Source organism: Patella vulgata, chromosome 7 (genome assembly GCF_932274485.2).
Source record: "Patella vulgata chromosome 7, xgPatVulg1.2, whole genome shotgun sequence".
NCBI classification, from domain to species: Eukaryota; Metazoa; Mollusca; class Gastropoda; family Patellidae; genus Patella; species Patella vulgata.
The window spans coordinates 52,814,008-52,834,767 of record NC_065885.2 but is presented as its reverse complement, the minus strand read 5'-3'; the positions used below and the strand labels follow the sequence as shown (position 1 = coordinate 52,834,767).

Here is a 20,760-nt window from a genome sequence, read left to right as displayed (position 1 = left end):
TTCATTGAGTTCAGTTTTATTTCTTTTTACCTGATTTGGATCAATAATTGATTCTTTTTTTATCATATAATTTATAACTCATTCTATGATTTAGCTTTTTTATCAATTTTATTTTTTACATTAATAATCGCTGGGGTTTTTTTGTTTTGTTTTTGATGTTTAAATATTTGAAATGAACCTCTGATAATATCTATTATAGTGACAAGAATACATTTTAGTTCCACTGTTTTCACACTACCTACAGCATAGTCTAAATAATTATCACAGAAAATGTCAGAAATATGTATTTTCAGACTTTAATTGCTTCCTGTAAGCCATCTTTTCATCTGCAAAAGTTCAAACATTGACAATTTAGAATAAAAATCACATTCACAATGAAACATCAACATCAAAAGCCATAAATAAATGTCTTCAAAGCCTTAAATTCAACACCATATTCACCTGACATTTTCAAAAGAACCATATTTACAAAAGTAAACATTTTCAATATCCAGTACATGTATTTTCAATTTATACGATTTTCTTGATTTTAAAGGGGTATTATCAATATAACCAGTACATACTATTTTCTTGATTTCAAAGGGATGTTATCACTCTCAAAAAGAAAAATAAATAATCAATACACCCAGTACATGTTTTTTCAATATTTTCCTCATTTCAAAAGTAAGACTAAGAGCATGGTGGCCGCACTACACATAAATAAAACCAAAAAGACAAACCTGCGGACAAGACACAAACCACAGAAAATGAAAGCAATAAACAACAAATATCAAATCGTGAATGAATCCGAGGTATTATCACTCTTCCACCAAGAAAATTAATATAATAATCAATGAAATTGAATGGAACAAATGTCTCTTCAACACAATACTTCTATCATTTCTGTACTTTTAATTTCAAATGGGATAATTTTGCCTGGGCAGCAGTGTTTCCACCTACTCTTCTTGGATTTTCAATTATCAAGGATTCTTTTATAGGTGAACCTTTGTTTTTCGTTATGAATAATATTTGGACCAATATGGTTTTTAGTTAGTGTACATTGGTTGTATTTGGTCTTGACTTTTAAACTTTTTATCCAGAATGATGTACATGTACCTTTAAAATATTTCTATCATCAACATAAGTTTAACAACCTAGATAGAAGCTACTTTTATGTTTTCTGAAGATAGACAAAAAGTGAAACAATGGTCAGGACAAAAAAAAAAAACACCAGACATGTTTCTTGTTTAATTCATGTGTCTTGCTCTCAAAGCATAAATACTAATTGTATTCTATACTTAAAAAAAATTTGTAGTTTCGCAATGTACAAAAATTCATTTGTTGTCAGCACCTTTTTAATATAAAAAATAAATACGAAAGAACTCAAGTAACAATAACCCATGTCTGATGTAGACTGCACTTAACAGCAGAAAGACCAATTATCTAGCCATACTCCAGGGAGTAGGAAAATACTGCCTACAACAGCTATATGAAATTCATTACTTTTATCATTTACAGACTCAAAACCATTGTTTCCATTTTGTAATGTCCGCATAAAATAATTGAAGGTTGTGGCTATTGTTTGTTGGCAAGTAATTTGTAGTCCCTTTCCTGAAGCCATTTAACATGTATGACAAGTTTTTACAGAGATTGTCCTTGTATTACTCTTTAAAATGACTGTTAGGTTGGTTAATTGATCTACTATTGGTATTATCAAATCATTATGGAGAGACGGTTACCACAGCCAATGCTCTTAACTCTTTTCAAATGTGGAAATATATAGAAAGCTTTCAATTTTAGGCAGACAGGAATAGCCTGGAGAGTTTTTCAGGGTGTTTTTCTATCTGTTAAAGCCTGTAATTTCCGTGCTGTGTATCAAAGAATTATTTAGAGTTGCGTAAGACAAGATTTCTTTCAGAATTTTTATCCATTTCTTGAATGGAATTCATGGGGGAGTTTTAATTATTGAAACAACCCTCCTCCCCCGCCGAAATATTTTAGATTTAAGAACTAATGTGACATAATGTTGTATCTAAATCAATATTTGAAGGCAAAAAAATACTATTCAGTTTGCATGTTGAACTGAATAACTAACGAGCCCAATATATAGAATTGAATGAATAATAAGCTTACAGAACTTGGTCTAAAAGAGTTATCGTGTTCCACTCCATTACTAATAATCAAATTTAGTTAGAAATCAAAGCTGATTAAAAGAATTCAATTGAAGAAAGCCAGGATTTAGAATGACGTAACGGTTGATATGGTGATATAACTTGAGACCCAATGTATTAAATAATACATCTCCATTTCCATTATAGAGACATTATAAAGCCCAAGTCTTTATGAAAGGATTTAAGATGAAATACTGTCCATTCAAATCTCAACAACAAAAATATGAAATCTATGAAATCATTATTCTGCCTAGCAACTAAAGCTTATTGCAATTTTACATCATGAAATCATTCACAATCAAAAAAACTGAGAAGATTTTCCAGCGTCCATAGAAGACAAACAAGGGTTATTTCTAAAATCAAAATCTCGTCATAAGATCTATTAAATCCTGATTCAGAAGCTGCAGTTTATTAGAAACTGTATTTAATATGCCTCTTAGACTTTCTGATGAGCTCACATGAAATAATGAATAGCAGTAAATGGAGCCAGCTCAGCTACATATTTGCAAAAATGTTTTTGATGGTTGCAATAGTTTCATTGGTTTCCATTTTTATGATCAACTTGACAAGTGTTGAATTTTTCTGAATCCAATCTATCCAGATGCAAATTCTACTTTTGGAAGAAAATAGCGTCATATAGAATTTACATGTATAGTGATATTTGTTTGAAACTTAAAGAGGCGACAACAACTCTTTAATTAACTTTTCAGCACCAATTTTATTAAGATTCTGCATACTTGTTCCATGTGTAAAATAACCCAAAGGACATATAACATTCCGACTAGCGGAAAGAAAAAAACTATTTATAGCAAACGAGAAGGTTTCCCCGACCTAGATCAGTTGTTGAATAAATTATGACGTCATACACATCAGTCACATGATCCACAGTAAACACTCACACTGAACGATGTATCCCAATTAAGTCACATGACCAGATAAAATTCCCTGGATGACGCGATTATCCAGGTCTATCATCTATCACAACTGGAACATCACTGAATTCTTTTTATTTGATGATCGAAGACTACCAATTTTGAATGCATAAAATGATTTAGAGTGTGGCGGAATAGTGCACCGACGTACATATTTACTTTTTACGTCCGAATTGTTGTATTTTAAAACTCGCTTCGCTGCAGATGTATTCTAAGAACTTACCCAAAATCAAAGAATCCCGTTTGAAGGTAAATAATGAACAAAGATTTTAAAATACTTTGATTTGATATTTTTTAACGTTTTTATTATCATGCTTTTGGGTCAAGTTTGGAACATAATTGTTAAATAAACTTGGTATTTTTTGGTGATTAATATGTAGTTTATCACTCCAAATAACAAAAAATGGCAGATCTTAAGAACGAAACTTACAGTGCAAGCTTTAAATGTGCATTTTGCAGCACTCAATGCCCTAAATGATTTAAAAACTTGAGTTGAGAACTTTTTCCTGTATAGCATTCACAAGCTTTAAAAAAAAAAGTCAAAATGTGGATGGAAAGATAACTGCCAATAACTGCTATAAATATAAAGAATAACTGCATTGATGGTAGACTTTATGACCTAAAATGCATGCTTAGACTACTCAGGCACTCAACCATCCAGTCAAAGGACCATACATATTTAAAGGTCTCCTATTTATTACAGACCAGACGATTTTGTAATTTTCTAATGATCTATAATTTATGTATCATCAGTGATGAAGTTCAATGCCCTATCGTCTAGTTCTAGATAAAACATAGATATTAACAAGTATTTAACTAGCTGCCAATTCAACATCTATACAAATCAATAGGTTAAAAGATAGCGACTATCAGACAGCCAAGAAAACACTTCACTATTAATAAGAAACCCAAGTTACAGTTCTCGAGAACACGAAAGCTTTTAAGTTTGTATCTTAGAAATCTCATTATTCTGCTTAAATATGCGTTTAAAACACGTCAGACCTGATAAATCTTGCGTCTAAGCTGGTGTAGCAAGCTTGTTATCTATTAAACAAACAGCAATTCATGTTAGCTTATAAAATAATTAACTCTTTATTACGAATAAATCTGTTGGAATTATCTGCACAGCGTGGGTGTCAAAATAGATGAAAATTTTGATCCATCCTTCATAATAATATGTTAATGAAAATATAACTCAAAGCAACAAAATATTTATGAGAAATGCTTAAAACAATCTTTTGGAATTATCCACAAGGAGAAGGTGTCAAATTAGGTGAAATTTTTGATCCATCCTTCATAATATACTATTAACCAGAGAACTCAAAGCAACCAAGCATTGTTGAGGAGAAATACTAAAAATAGACAGTCATTATTCACCATCTCCTAGCTACTGTAGAAAACATGACATTGTCTTGTTCAACACCTGATGGTGAGTTTAAACCAGTCCAAATAGATTATAGAGTTTAAATAAATAATTAGTTTTAAAATAATCCGACTAATGTCTCGATGCATCATTATATAAGCAATAGGATTCCCTTACATATTAAGGTGCATTAAGCCATGAGAAATGTGATCTTTCAGCAGTATAAAAATGAGGTATTGTTACTTTAAAGGCTTGATTAGTCATTTCACATTTGCATTTTCGCTAAAACTAAATTATCAAATTTCTGACGAATTAACACATGCTAAATATGGCAGCATCTTGTTATGATCGATCGATGAAATTTCAATTTATCTGTAAATACTGTATGGAATTTTTAGACTGATATTTCTATAAGAGATTAAAATTTCACAATATTCTATATGTAGTTAACATTTGATTAAGGATAAATGTACTTTCCCACAAAAGCATTTATCGGGTGGTTATTTCCAATATAAGTATGGCAATTTTGGTATATGGAAAGTAGAGATACCCAGCCTTACTAGAAAAATACAGGACACTGGACAAAAATGGGAGGGTGTCACTAATTGGCAGCCTGACAATTAAGGGCTGACTGCTCGAGTGACATCAAAGGTTGCAAGCGTAGATTGTCCGACCTCTTGGCGTTAGGGAGCGATTGATGTACAATGTATATGTTGATAAACTTAATGGTGAGCGGACGTGGAAAAAGCGAGAGACTAAAACGTACAAAAGTTTCTGAGATAAAAACCAAGGAAAACGTGGGCAGGGGATAATCTGAGAATTTACTTAAGCTTCCATATTTATTATAAATGGACAGCTATTAACAACAACATCGTCTTTTATATGCAATGAATTCTCCTCCAGCTCTGCACCCATTGCTAGGTATCGCGACAGTCAAGTCACTTGACACAAACATGAATTGTTTTAATTAACAGAGTTTTCGTAGCTTGGGGTATTTTCTCGCAAATACATGTACAATGTTTTGGGAGGGATTTGAGGAATATTTGTTAAAGATTAATTAGTTTGTATACATGTATGTGTTTAGTCCAAATGTATCATCAAACCATCCAGTTTGTACGCAGGAAGGTATCTTTAAGAAAACAAATAAAAATATCAATGATAGATAATCTCTCGGCTTGGATTCAACCTGTATTAAAAATTCATCAAATGCTTCTAGACTTTTAGAGATGTTCCTTTCAGAGATTTAACTTCAATATTGTAGTTTACTATACATTCAAAATCCCTCAAATGACAACAGCAGGCTGGAAATATATTTTCTAACATTTGAAAGCGAGAAAAAAGACCAATCTTTCAATGTCTAAGTTTTTTATTCTCCAGACAATCAAATTGCCAATTAAAGAAAATGAACAATCACATGATAAACTATTTCTTAAAGGTAAATGATCAATGTTCAAATCTCAAGTCACTTAAAAAAGAAAAGAAATAACATGCACTATTCTTAAATTTGACAGGATTAATGAGCACATCGCGGTATGTTGGTGAACATTCACAAGAAAAATTATGGATGATAAAATATCGTGAGATTTTTGTCTCAATGTACAAACAGAAATGAAGTAAAAGTCAAACGTGACAGGAATAAAATTAGCTGCCATATCTCATAAACCCAGAATAACTTCCTACATTTTCCAATAACATGAGTTGCTAGTTTCTATGTTATAACTTAGCAGACTTCGGATAATAATCTGTCAATAATTCAATTCTAATGAATGTGTAGCGAAGCACCAAAATACAACTTTCAATATCATGTTGTGAATGGGAAAGAGGTCTTGAAGTATTGTAAATGCAGGGTAGAACATTGCATTGAACTATAAGGATTCTGATTTAGAATTAACAAGTGTTCAGGGAAAAGTACATCAGGCAATTTGTAGTAGACGCTAAATAAAGGTGGCCGTTTGTCGACCTTACAATATAGTTCAACACATATGGTAACAACTGCTGACGTGTGTGTGCTCTTACAGATTAATGGGTTTTAGCGACTGTTAACCACTGGTTTCCTAAAAAGTTGTTCATCAGTGCCAATTCCCTCTGAATGCATCTCTTACAGGAAAATAGAGAAAGAAATGAGGTTTAACATCCACCCAATAGAAGCCAGTTATTCTAGACTAATGTACATGTATGGTACAATTCAATAATCTGTGGCCACACATACAGATCTTTAAATTTTTATTAGGAGAAAACCTTGCAAATAGCCCAAAAGGTTAAGCAGGTGGCCATACACAAATGTTGAATCAAACTCATGACTTGCAAGAACAACAGATTTTAATATATATGCAGTATATGTCCTCCATTAAAGGAGCATGATTCATTTAAAGGGACAATAACACTCTTGCTGGCTTGACAGCTCCAGAAAATAAACCAGCGGCTGCCAGGCAGGATACGCCCACATTTTTGAGAGATGGATAGAGAACAAGCTAACAAGAAAGTGATTTTTCCTACAATCAAGGGCCATAATTCAGGAAATTACAATTCGATATGAGCATCTATCGAAAGGAACTGAGATCTTTGTGTTATAAACTTACATTTCAAGTTTCAACAAAATCGGATAAAAATTGTGACCTCTATAGGGTCCACAACCTTGATATACCATATTTTTACGCTATTTGAGAACGAACGGCGGCCATTTTGTCTGTCAATTTTGGGGCGATTTTCACAAAATTCAAACTCAACTGTCCTTAGGGTGGAACGGTAATATAATAATACGGTTTTTTAAATCGGATAATAATTATGACCTCTAATGGGTCCACAAGCTAAAAACATGATTTTTCGTACAATCAAGGGCCATAATTCAGGAAGTTACGGTCCGATATATTGAAAGGAACCGAGATCTTTGGGTTATAAACTTATATTTCAAGTTTCAACAAAATCAGATAAAAATTGTGACCTCTATAGGGTCCACAACCTTGATATACCCTATTTTTTTCCCGCTATTTGAGAATGAACGGCGGCCATTTTGTCTGTCAATTTTGGGCCAATTTTCATGAAATTCAAATTCAGTCGTCCTTAGGGTGTAACGGTGATATAATAATACGTTTTTTTAAATCGAATAAAAATTATGACCTCTATAGGGTCCACAAGCTAAAAACATGATTTTTCGTACAATCAGGGGCCATAATTCAGAAAATTATGGTCCGATATGCGCGAATATCGAAAGGAACTGAGATCTTTGTGTTATAAACTTACATTTCAAGTTTCGTCAAAATCGGATAAGAATTGAGACCTGTAGAGTGTCCACAAACAAATTGTGGACAGACGGACAGGGGCGACGGCATAATACGTCCACATGAAAATGTGGGCTATTAAAAATGACCTTATTCTAAGTACTAGATGTGTTAGTGTCCTACCTGTTGTGTATATTATCCATTAAATCCTATTTTACTTGTCCAAAGGGTTCAAAAATATTTTTAAATCCAAGTCACATTTGAAAAGCTTTACGTCAGGCTTTTTCAAATCATTTAGTTGAATTTTTCCAATTTTTTAAATTAGGTGTCTTAAGATGAAATTTGTATCATCAATTAATTGGAATATTGTAAAATAGTACAATTTGTTGACCAGAATAAAGATTGGGACATATTATTCAGTTACAACAAGAGTGGTATTGAGCCTTTAACCCTACTGATCTGTAGCTACATTGTATATGTGTAGTTTAGACATGTACAAATCTTTAAGTACAGATTGTGGTGATTTACGATGCATTGTAAGAAACATTGTGTTATTTGGTGTAGCAGTCAATACGTTTTTCCACATAAATCAGCCCTTCTCCTTAATACACTACAGTAATTTACATGTAGATGAAGGTACATGTAAAAAATATTGATGTCAGCTAAACATCATTTGTAAATATACATAGCCCGTTTTAAATGAAATGAAATGAAATGGGGTTTAACGTCCTACTTTTCTGCTCCGAACTGGGCTAATTAAGACAGGCATACGCTATACAGTGTGCTATGAGGGAAATTTTGCCCGGACAGTAGCACTACTCTTATATCGAATTCCAACTGTCACCTGTACGTGCACGCAATGTGTACACGGGACCTCGGTTTTTCGTCCCATCCAAATGACTAGACAGCTGTCCTTGTCAGGCCCTCCGTCCTGCATCACTGACAAGGGAGCCGGTTTAAAACATTCCATTCAAAATATAATCATGAAGGTTAGAAAATGCCATCAAAATAGAATCTTGCTTCTGAAAATTACTGAGATGAAAATAATTATACTCAAAATGGACTTGTAGATATATGGATGATTTGGAGCCCATGACGTATACCCCATCAAATATGGCATGTCTTGCTTTAAAAGCACACTCTACATTGCAACAAGAAGCTGTACTTACATTGAGAGACTTGAGCATTGGTACATTCTCCAAAAGATTTTCATACATTTTCCTTTTAAGAAACGCTGATTTTAGAACTATACGACGAAATGTTGATCTATCCTGAAAAATCAAAAATAAACTTTATAAATATAAATGAAAACTATTGTTGTTTTATTTTTACAGGTCTATATAGCAGCAATATACTAATTATCACATTGAATGTCAATATTATTATTTAAAAATTGAAAGTCATTCAACCATTGAAAGTCATTACTCAAATGGTATTCATTGGAATTCAAATTTGTTAATTTTGTTCAATAGAATTTTTGAAAGACAAAAAATATTCAAATGCCATCAAATATTCGAGTTCTATTTATTTTTACAAGGCTATTTTGCCATGTAAAAAAAAAAATTGAACTTGAATATATATGAATAATTGTTTGAGTACTAACAACCTCAAATTGTTAAAAATCTGTAAAACATATCTTCATTATGATTCATCAGAAACAATTTTATTAAACAGTTGTATATTTGATTTGATTTGATTTTTTTTATTAAACATGATATGATCAGTCTCCTTCTAGTACATTTATAAAACTTCACAATATGAATCACTTTAATTCATATGGGGAAAGAGTTACTGTAATTTGACTTCTTTTTTTGCTACTTGCAATGCAAATGACACACTATGATGAAAATAACAGCACTTGGAATTTGTAAAGTGTGATCAAGAGGTATTTGAGTGCAATGGTATATGTGTTGATTGATTAATGTATCAGTTGAACATGTACATGTACGACAATGTTCTGTTTCAAATTTAAACTTTTCAATTTTTAGTTCCTGGTGTCTGTTTCACAAACATTTGACTATACAAATGTACAACTGTTTCTGGTAGACAGAAGCTTGTCATTTTATTTTCAGTTGGAATAAAATGATCCTATACAAGGTTAATGTAATAATACTCGTCCTGCCATAATAAGCACCCTTCTATTTGGTCTTCCGAATTATTGAAATATATACATTCCCACATACAAACTGTGTGATTTGATGACATGTTTGGACTAAAAACATGTTCAAACTAATTAATCTATTAAAAATTTGCTTCAAATTGCTCTCAAAACATTCTTTTTCATGGGGAGATACCTAAAGCTGGCACACAATAAGCTGGCAGAAAACACTCAGGTTGCCAGTTAATGACACCCGGACATTTTTGCCCAGTGCTGGCCGCATGGATGTTTTTCAGGTAATCCAGTATTTTTCTAGTAAGACATATACTTTCCATATATACCAAATTTGCCATACTTTTATTGGAAATAACCCCCCGATATAATACTTTCGGGACAATTTATCTTTAATGAATAGCAATAATCTAACATCAATGATGAACATGTTATTTATTCAATATATTGGAAACAGTTATTTGAAGTTTATTCATACACCATATTATGTGGTTATTGCATCAAATAAGGTATCAACCAAATATTGTTAAATGATTTAAATTCTCCTCATATCAATATCATTACATGACTTCAATTCTAGGAAGGACAATAATCATTTCGATGTTCATTAATAGAAATGATTTATAGTTCAAGCTAAGGATACAGATTCACGAAAAACAAGATGGTGGCTTGACATCAATAGAAAATTAACAGAAAGTCTATATTATGCTTACTTTTAGGTAGTCTAGCTTATTTTGGGGTATTAGGTCTGAAAGTCTATTTAATAACTTTAACACTGTTGTATTATGCCTTTAAACAGTTATGCGTGCTTTCAGTAAAAAGTAAATTTCTGATTTGATGTGTTCAAACTAGATTGGATACTAAATTCTTGAGTCATCTGCAAATCGTTGTTGAGATATAAATATGTGTGGACGTTTTCAGCAGATGCCCATGCAAATATAGCTCTGTTTGATGTAGTCTGATGCTTGAAATTTTGATAATGGGTGCGTTATTTTGAAGGTGATCAAGAGAATTGCATAATTTTCTTGTTGTAAGTGATAATACCTAATTCAGTATAGCAAACATTATAATCCAGTAACACTATACAACCTAAAACCAACTCAAATGCTAAATATTTTAACAACTGTCATAACTAAAGATAGCTTAACATACATTCCAATGACTTTGCTTTGATGGTTTTCCCAGACTTCGTGTTTCAGATACTACTTTACAGTCTGGGAAAGTGAAGACAGATATTAAAGTGAAATTAGCACTCCCACTGTTTGTTAAGAAAAGCATTTTGTTGATTTGACTATTCATTTATACTGGACATGTTCAAATAATATTGTATGCAAAATTTGAGACCAAACTGTCAAATCATCACTCAGATACAATTACCGGGGTATACATGTACATGTATATAGGAGCTTTTACGGGTTTCCATTTTGATGTCATTTTCGGTCATGCGCAGACACTGGCCTTATTCGTAGACTGAAAACCATAGGCCAGTGTGTGTTTTTTTGTGAAAATACCGTCGTACATTAAGCTTCTTTTACATAAAATGGAACTGAACACCATTTCTATATACGCTTAAGGTTTACCGACCGATGCCAGAAAGCGATATTTACAAAAACTTCGATATAGGAAAGATACGGCAAGTTTACCAGACCCGTAATTGGCCGTTTTCAATTGAAACAAGTGGATGACTGACCCATGCTCAATGGCCCGAACTAGAATTAAGTGAAGTTTATTACGCATTTTACGGTCAAACAGATGTTATATATTAATTAACACAAAAGATTTAAATGGTCTATCCTATTTACATTCAACTGCCGACTGGACAGTTCTTTGCGAGATTGATATATCGTCTGCTGTAACGCATGCTACGACCCTACTCGACACAAAACACGGTACTATGTTGGTCTTTGTTTGGGGCTGTCGACTTGAAAATAATTCCAGCTAATAATACTATAAATAGTATGCAATATGCAAATAAGATTGTTTATGCATGCGTGCTGTTAGCCAATAGCTATTGTAAATTTCCCTGCGTTTAGACGGCTCTCACCAATGATAAAATAGTTGTTTGGTGCACGGGGTAAAACTTCAGCCATTTTTATAAATTTACCTCTTGATTGATGGGATATGAATAACAGAAAGAATAAAACGACGATCAAGTTGAATCTGTGAATATTTTTAAAACCGTTTTTTTTCTGTTAATTGTAGTCACATAAATCGTTTTGGCTCAGCTTTTGGCACTCAGTGAAATTTTAATTCAATCAGTTTATCTTGCCGCAACCAGGAAGAAGAACGATGCATTTGTGTCCATTTTATCAATTTCTTATTCAGTATTTGGTTCAGAGAACAACTGTTGAATGGAAATATGTAACTGGACTCGGTACATTCTTTAAATCGTGATTATTATTTGTTCTCTTTTTTTATTAGATGTGGCATGATGTGCTACGGTCGTGCTTAAATTTTAATATCGTCTTGAATAATTCTTTCGTGGAACCGCAGGTCAATATCTTTAATTACCCATTCTATAATTTACTCTTATGCTCTATTTCATGGCATTTTACAACCAAACAGATGTTATCTATTAATTGTATGCAGTAAAATTAAAACAAAACATATAAATCGGCTTCATACAGCAATGCATCTTTGTAATGCTTTTGCGTACTGCGGTCAACTGGGCCGTGTGCGAGCTTGACATATATCGTCTGCTACAACGCAGTATAAGGTCATTAAAACAAAAAAATAATAACTTAGACATGATTTGAAATCGGTAATTTATTTCGAATGCTACACGCAACTTAAAACAAGAGTGGCATTAAAGAATACGTTTTCTATAAAGAGAAAAAGAGGGAAAACCCCGCTTTCCCTAGCATTTACCATGTTAAGATACGGATAGAAAAAGGCCAGGCTAAAAATAGACACCAGAAGTACGTCACGCGTAAAAGCTCCTATAATTTTCTAGCGATTTTCAAGGAGTTTAATGAACAGATGTGAGAAAATTAACGTATTCTACATGTACGTAGGTCAGTGCTTGGATTATCTATAATTAGGTGAGTCTGAGGTTATTTTGAAAAAAATATTTAATAATAATTGTGTTTATTTTTTTGGCAAGGGTGATAAAGCCTCTTTAACTACATATATGTGTGACCCACATTAGTCTTTATGTGATTCAACTCAAATTTCAAAATCGTTCCTACCTATATAGTGTGGTGTTCCTACCTACAGGTCTGGCAATCTTCATGTCTAGAAATATACATATATTCATATCGGACAGCATTGCGGTTTGGAATTCAAATTTGTTAGGAAGAAAGTCGGGTCTCGTAATATGCCAACCAGAAGCAAAACAATTGTTTTAAAACAATTTTGACCAGAATAGCTTTTACTATCACTCATAAAATTGAACATAAACACGGAACTAACACTGCGTTTCATCATAAAACAATATTCTTCACTTAGATACAATTCTTTTGAACATGATCCATTGAACAATTCTTTCATATGATCCAATGAACAATTTCTGCAAATTGGTCAATCATTAGGGATATCCATTTCTAAATTATTTAGATAGAGAATAACACTGAATGTTATTGCTTTTTGACAATGGCCAATGATGTCTGTTTTCTATCATTTGTTGAACTGGAGGTAACAAAACAAAGCAGTTCTACTCGTTTATAGTTTCTTTGCTGAAAACATTTGATTTCTTTTGTCAGAGTACTGTACATGTACATCAACTTACAAATGTTATTTGACAATGTATAATTCGGTTTGTTTTATAATCAAACAAGTAATTTTTTATTTTACAATTTCTATCTTATAGAATTTGAATATTATTTTAATCTATCTATAATGAAATGAAATTAATGGGGATTAACGTCCTAGTGTTCTGCTACTTCTGCTCCAACTGGGATAATGAAGACAGCAATTTATTTTTAATATATTTATCCTTATAAAAAAGATTTTACTGAAAAACATTTTTATTAGTTATAATCAATATTAACGATCTCAAGTCAAGTTTTTCATTAAAAAAAAGTCTCACGCATGTTAGCTGGCAATATTGTATTTAATATGTTTAACGTTACAAGGTGACTTGGAAGAGAGAATTAAATTTCTGTGATGGTGGATGGACTAATGAAAGACTGGATATTGTTGGTATTGAGGTTTCCAGTCCAGTTTGTTTTATTTAAAGGACAGAGTTACCGTCTATCCATTTTACACATGTGATAGAGTACATAATTTCAATGTAAAGATCTTTGCTATGGTTGATCGGAAGCCTGATGTGACACGAGTCTAGGAGACCTGTAAAATGAAGCTGTCAGAGGATATCAGTTCAAATTTGAATATCTACCCCAAGAACCGATTAACTGCCATATTAAAAAAAGGTGAGAAAACAGGAAGAAAAAAATGTTAGTACATCACCTATACTACATGTACATGTAGGCTACATATGTACTTTAGATAATTCTACCTTAGCACTGCACACTGCTCTGAAAATGATAGTTCATACATGTACATATTGTACAGTACAATACTACATTGCCAATTTATAGATTTGGCAGTCTATACTTATAGCTGGTAAGAAAATTAAGCCAAATTAAAGAAAATCAACTAATGACTAACAGGAGAATAAAATACTATTAATAAATCTCGATAAATATCAAAAGAATTTTCATCCACAGTTCATTAATAGTTCATACCCAACAAGATAATTAAAGATAATTAAAGATATACGTGGTATTCATGTCCGGAGATCAAACGAAGTACATGTAGAAGGCTTTCACTTAAGAAAAGTTATTCTGCTGTGTCAAATGCATCAAGCCCCGACTCATTGGACTTAAAATCTGCCGATGATCATTTGAGGGATCATAAATCCCTTGCCATCTACAATAATGTTAAAGTTGAACCTATAAAAGGAATATCAGTCTACCCACAGATGGTTCAATTCTATATGATGAATTTAAAATTCTGCAACATTCAACATCCTCTTCAGATAAAATGAACAGCATCTACATGTATAAGTACTGGGTAAAATCTTTTGAATCTGATTGAATCCAAGACAGGTGAATAATGTTTTGATTTGATTTTATTAAGTTAAATAACCAATTTGAGTACATTCTACTAATGACCATCAGAGCCTTTAAGGAGACTTCGGATGGGAGCTGTGTACACATCGCAAACTGCATAACGTATACCTTTCTTCATTACCCAGGATGGAGCAGAAAAATAGGACTTGGAACTCCATTTCATTTTTATTTCGCATCACATACATTTGTAAATAGCTTTTCAGTAGCCAGTTTCTTAAAATGACACTCACAATCTTAGCTTCATTTTAAGGCATTTAACACATGAATACCATGTTAACAATCTATATCATATCACATAATTAGAGATGTTCAGGCGATCTATAAAGTTTTATTCAACTTTTATAATCATGTCGGAGTGATGATTACAGACTAAATGTCGCTAAGATTGATAAAGGTTTCCCTATGGCAGGACTCACTATAGATTTATTGGAAATGTTATTTAAGTACTTGGTTAGTCTGGAGTTAAATTATCCGCCATTCTTCAGTTTTCATCTCTCAACAGATGTACCGTGTAATAAACATTTTATATGGTAAACGATTTCTTTTCTGTTATTTGACAGTTTTCATTTAAGTTGATCAATTAATTCTTTTATGTATGCTTAATAGATCCATGGATTCAAATTTACATTGCACTTGTATTTCTAATAATAAATCTATTATCATTTATGTATAAGACTTCATATCAAGTGCAGCACACACACATAGATTTGTTATTTAATAAATATTCAAAGATTTTATGATTCAATACTAAACAATATTCGAAGCCAGATGTTGTGTAAACATTTTACATAATTAACCGTTAAATTCTTAAAAAAAAAAACCCACATGGTTATACATTACCAAAATGTCAATAAAAATTAATAATGTGTGGTCCGCAGCTTGATTTAACAGTTTTTAATACTAACATTCTTTAATGACAGAATGTACAAGCTCTGGCATAGCGAATCAATTGATAATGTAAACCACATAAGCTGGAGATGGATGTTTATATGGACGGAGAAATTAAGTTAAAATATTATGTTTATCAATTAAATTACTTCCTGCAGGCTACTGATATAAGAAAATATGGATGTTTATATGGAGGGAGAAATTAAGTTAAAATCATCATGTTTATCAATTAAATTAAATTACTTCCTGCAGACTACCGATATAAGCAAATTGAAAAGCCGAAAATTTCCTCATGACTGATCATCTAATCAACGTCTATACTCTCAAAAGTTTATGAAACCCTTTTGTTCAATAGACCATCTACAGTTGACAAAATTCACTCAAAAGTCTGTGTACTAATAGAGGAGTCAAGGTGGCTCAGTGAGTATGCCACTGACTCACTAACCAGGTGGGCCTTTGTTTGATTCCAGTGTTAGCCGAGAAAGTTCCTTGGAATTTTCCTTTCTGGTTTTCTCTGGTCAGTTTGCATCCTTAAGAGGATTAATGCCCGCTTTCCATGTACAAGTTTCTGCCAGCAGAAAAAAACCCCACATTTTCCGCATGCTATTTTTTTGTATTTCCATGTGTACAAAAAAATTGCTAAAAAGACTGGGGAATCCCACATAAATGATGTTATATGTGAGGACTTCTCTTTACTGCCCAACATTGTTTACATTCAGTTGCCGCCATTTTATAATAACACTAAGTCGAAAAAATCTGCCATTTGCAAGCTAAATTGGCAGCAACAAGAGCGTCTGATTGACTTTGTGGAAGAGAATCCATGTTCATACTATGCAACAAAGAAAACAAAAATAAACTTGTAACCATCGCCAGAATGTAAACATTTGGTTTGGGAAGCATGTGCACACTTCACGCAAGAAAAATCTCTGTGGAAAAGCTGCGAATTAGTCCCAATTCACAGCAGTCCCATTACATTTGCATCAGACCAACTTTTTCGCCAGCAGAAACAGTAATATATCATCTTGATCAGTTGTTGAATTTATACCACATGCTCAATTTGAGACATTTGTAAGGTATCTTTGAGATACAGACATCTTAAAGAACAACAAGGCAATATGATAGCGGTTTCTAATTAAAAGAGTATTTGTGAAGGAATTATAGGTTATAGAGTATTTTAGTGGTTTTAAAGTTAACATTATATCTATACTTCTTGCAAGGAATTAAGGTCACATGATGTTCACATTTCACAGTTTATGTCCGGTATCATAAGAAGGACTTCATGTTATTTGTAGATTACGATATCATGACAAAGAAGTAACTCTAAATAGAAGTAACGGTAGTTCATATATTCAGTGTTTGCTATTTAAAATGGAATGCAACATATTACTACATGTATTAAATAAAATTTACTTCTTGCTATTGCCCCCTCAACCCTGTAACTTTAAATTGATAGGCCGTGCAAATTTCTAACACTTTAGCAATTGGATCACCCAAAACCAAATGAACTAGGGGTGCTTAAACTGCTCCAGATAGCTCTGGGTCTGGTAAACAGCTTTGGCACCTCCAAGAACTGGGAAACGGTTATAAAATATAAAGAGCTTTTCACATATCTAGGGCGGTTTCTGTTGTTTGGGTGTGTCCAGGTATACACCGGTATGAATTATCACTTATTAAAATGTTAACCAGATGAAATACCTCTTAGTTTGTTGGTGTTTGAATTTTTGATGATAAGATGGGTCTAATACGGTTGAATATGATATTACTGTAGATTTGAAAATAATTACATTTTTATTTTCTTAATGAGAGTGATAATGATTATTTGAGGTTGACTCAATTAGAGTAATTCATAAGTACAAAGAAGAAAAAGAACAAAAAAAGAACTCACCAGAGCCCATAATGTTCCAGGTGCTGTAGCAACGATGGTAGCTGCCCTAGGCATATTATACATCAATGCCAATTCACCAAAACTACCTTTATTATCATAATTTCCTACTAATGTTGATTTACCTTCTATAAGAACATAAATATCGTATTTTCCACTGAAAAAGATAAAAACAATTACATAAATCTGACTGAAAAAAGAGAAGTAAATTTTACATTTCACAAAATAATAAAACAGATTTTTTATCTGATCACTTTCAGTTGTCAACATGCATTTTTTCTGCTTCCATACAAATTAAGATTTATCACAACTTCCAAATGTATGAAATCTAAGACAACCAATCTTCTGGGGGTCTGGGATTTTGAGTTGAGAAAGTATTATTTTATCTATTTGTGTATATGCTGGATAATGACTATCTTGTTGAACCGTCACAGTGAAATAAACCATAGTAATTTTTATTCCATAAAAAGTGTGTTATTTGATTAAACTCCCAATTAATTTCATTTAATTTTTGTCCTGATATATGTAGGATATTTTAAATTGTGCTTTAAAAAACTCTTACACATACATAAACCACCATACAATCAATAAGATTGATATACAACATACAGCTCATTCCCATAATCGACCAATTACCAATCTCTTTTATCTAACCCAAGCATACACAAGTATTACACAAATCATCATTCATATCCGAACAAGTGGAAATTAGGCAATTGGATTGAGTGAAAAATGTCTATAATCACATTTTTATCTAGTCTAGTATTCTACGGGGTATAAATATATTAAGACACTTTCTGATAGACTAAGCTAATCCTTAGAGAGAAGTCGAAATAGATAACAAATTTCTGATGGAGAAAATTTAATCATTTAAGTTACATACATTGAAAATGACAGAACAATTTCCCTAAAGGAAGGTATTAAAATAAACTTTAAAAAGTATACCAGTAGATCAGCGAGTTTTTCAATTCCATTAATTTCTCTTGAGATAAAACATTTGAAAATAAAATTCAATCAATATCTTACTGTGCATTAGTTACATGTACATAGACCCAGTGGATTTAATTTCACAACTTGGACTTATTTGAAGAAGTATCTGTATCACAGACTTGCAGATAGTTGCACAGGAGTTTTTCAAACAGTTTTATTCAGAGAAATTTGTCTGTTCAGACAGGTTTTTTTTTTGCTCGAATTACTATTCTGACAAATAACTTGAAACCGTCAACAATAACCTACACAATTTTCAGAATATTTAAGCTAGAGCAGATGTAAAGATTATAAAAGCAGACGGTACCTGTCTATCACATAAAAATTATCTCCATCATCCCCTTGATCTATAATATGTTCATCAGGTTCAGCCTGTAATTAAAGTCATACGTCAAATACATAATCAATACGGTTCACCATTCAACCTTTACTTAACTGTGTTGACAAAGGGTAGACATAGCACATCACAAACATGTTTAATACCAAAATTATACTGGCCAATAGTCGATAGATGATGCTATTTATCCAATGATGAGAGAGAGAGAGAAATGGGGTTTAACGTCCACTCGACACAAACTAGGTCATTTCGGGACTAACATATGGTTTAATTTTATTTACACAATTCACTTGCGCGTAGGGGTCTTTAGCAGTGGGAGGAAACCGGAGGACCCGGAGAAAACCCCTGAGGTTGGACAGGCGACCCTACTCCTTGCCACGTACAACCGGGGATTCGAAACCACCCCAGTCGACTCAATGACAGACTTTATGATTCAGCCATCCACCCCCCCCCATCCAATGATGATAATATATAATAATTACTATATCTTAAATTCAACCCACAATTTTCTTTTATTATTAAAACAGCTACCTGCTGTCCATAACCAATGACTAAATGCACTTCAGAACAGAATCAATTTTTATTTAAAAATATCTCATCAATAACGCCACGCCCCTCCCGCCCAAAAAAATGTTGATGCTAGTGTATCTTAGACATTATACAGGTTCATACTAGTAAGCAAAACTTGTAGGGTTCCATTTAGCTTGCTTGACCTTGTTATATTTATATCCTTGACATGTCTCCTGCAGGTAATACAAGTCTATTTATGGTATACTGTAGGCCTAGTGGTCAACTTCAAATATTGCTAACAATTTTAAATCAATGACGATATCGAAAAATAATAGATTCCGGGTACATGTACAAGAGATTGTAAAAATTGATTAGTTAAAGTTGTAATGGGAAGGGTTTGATTTTGCCTGGATATTAACAATATTAATGACCAGTATGCTACAACTGGAAATCTTGTAAAAGAATAGAAATTTCAAAAATTTCAAAGACGATAAGAATTACTATAGACGGAATGGTCGAGATCAGTAATCTACATTTGCCTACAGTATGTATTGTAAAGTTTTGACTATTGTGATACTTACATGTTTTTCAAACATAGCATCTAAAACTTCTTGCATTTGTTCCTGAAAAGATACAAATTTGTATATTGTATAAGTAAATAAAACTGGATGACCTAGTGATGTAATACATGCACTGTGTAAATCATAAGTCATCAATGCAAGTCATGGGTTCAATCCAAGGTTTCTACAAGAAAAGGAGTACATGTAGTTTTCCGCCAACTGTTGGACACTCTTGCGAGCAAACAAATTATTGAAATAAACAAACCAACAGTTAGGCTGATGTCCTCGTCTTCAATCAATGCAATTTAGACTAGGTGTATATATTATTTATCCTAAAGATAATGTACATGTTAAATAATACATGTTATTTTATTATCTAGCTGTCCATCAAACAAAACATCACACCTCTACCATTACATCACCTGATTATATCTACTGTATGTTAAAACAATCAGACGGAATAAATATCATTAACGGTACTTGGGTATAGACATTGTCTATTATGTATAAGAAAAATCTGCTACTAGAATTACAAATTTTACTTAGTTTTCAATCACTGTGCCAATAAAGCAACTAAGCAACCAATAAAGACATATTAGAGAAATAATTTTCTCATTATATACCTCTACATGTTAAACCATCAATTGGAGAAATATATACTATATCAGTTGTATTAAGCAAAAGAAAATGTTTCATGGCTCAAAGTCATCCATGTACAACTAATATGTACAGGATATCTGAAGGAACATCA

General features: G+C 32.5%; 1 protein-coding gene across 1 annotated transcript in view; it reads right to left on the bottom strand.

The window, feature by feature from the left end:
* LOC126828807 (cAMP-dependent protein kinase type II regulatory subunit) overlaps positions 1-20,760 on the bottom strand; it is a 71,957-nt gene that overhangs the window by 31,477 nt on the left and 19,720 nt on the right. The window contains exons 5-8 of the mRNA XM_050558813.2: positions 20,031-20,072; positions 18,910-18,974; positions 17,619-17,772; positions 8,833-8,934 (exon numbers count right to left, since the gene is read on the bottom strand). Of these exons, the coding sequence (XP_050414770.1) occupies positions 8,833-8,934; positions 17,619-17,772; positions 18,910-18,974; positions 20,031-20,072 (363 nt within the window). The remainder of the gene's footprint in view (positions 1-8,832; positions 8,935-17,618; positions 17,773-18,909; positions 18,975-20,030; positions 20,073-20,760) is intronic.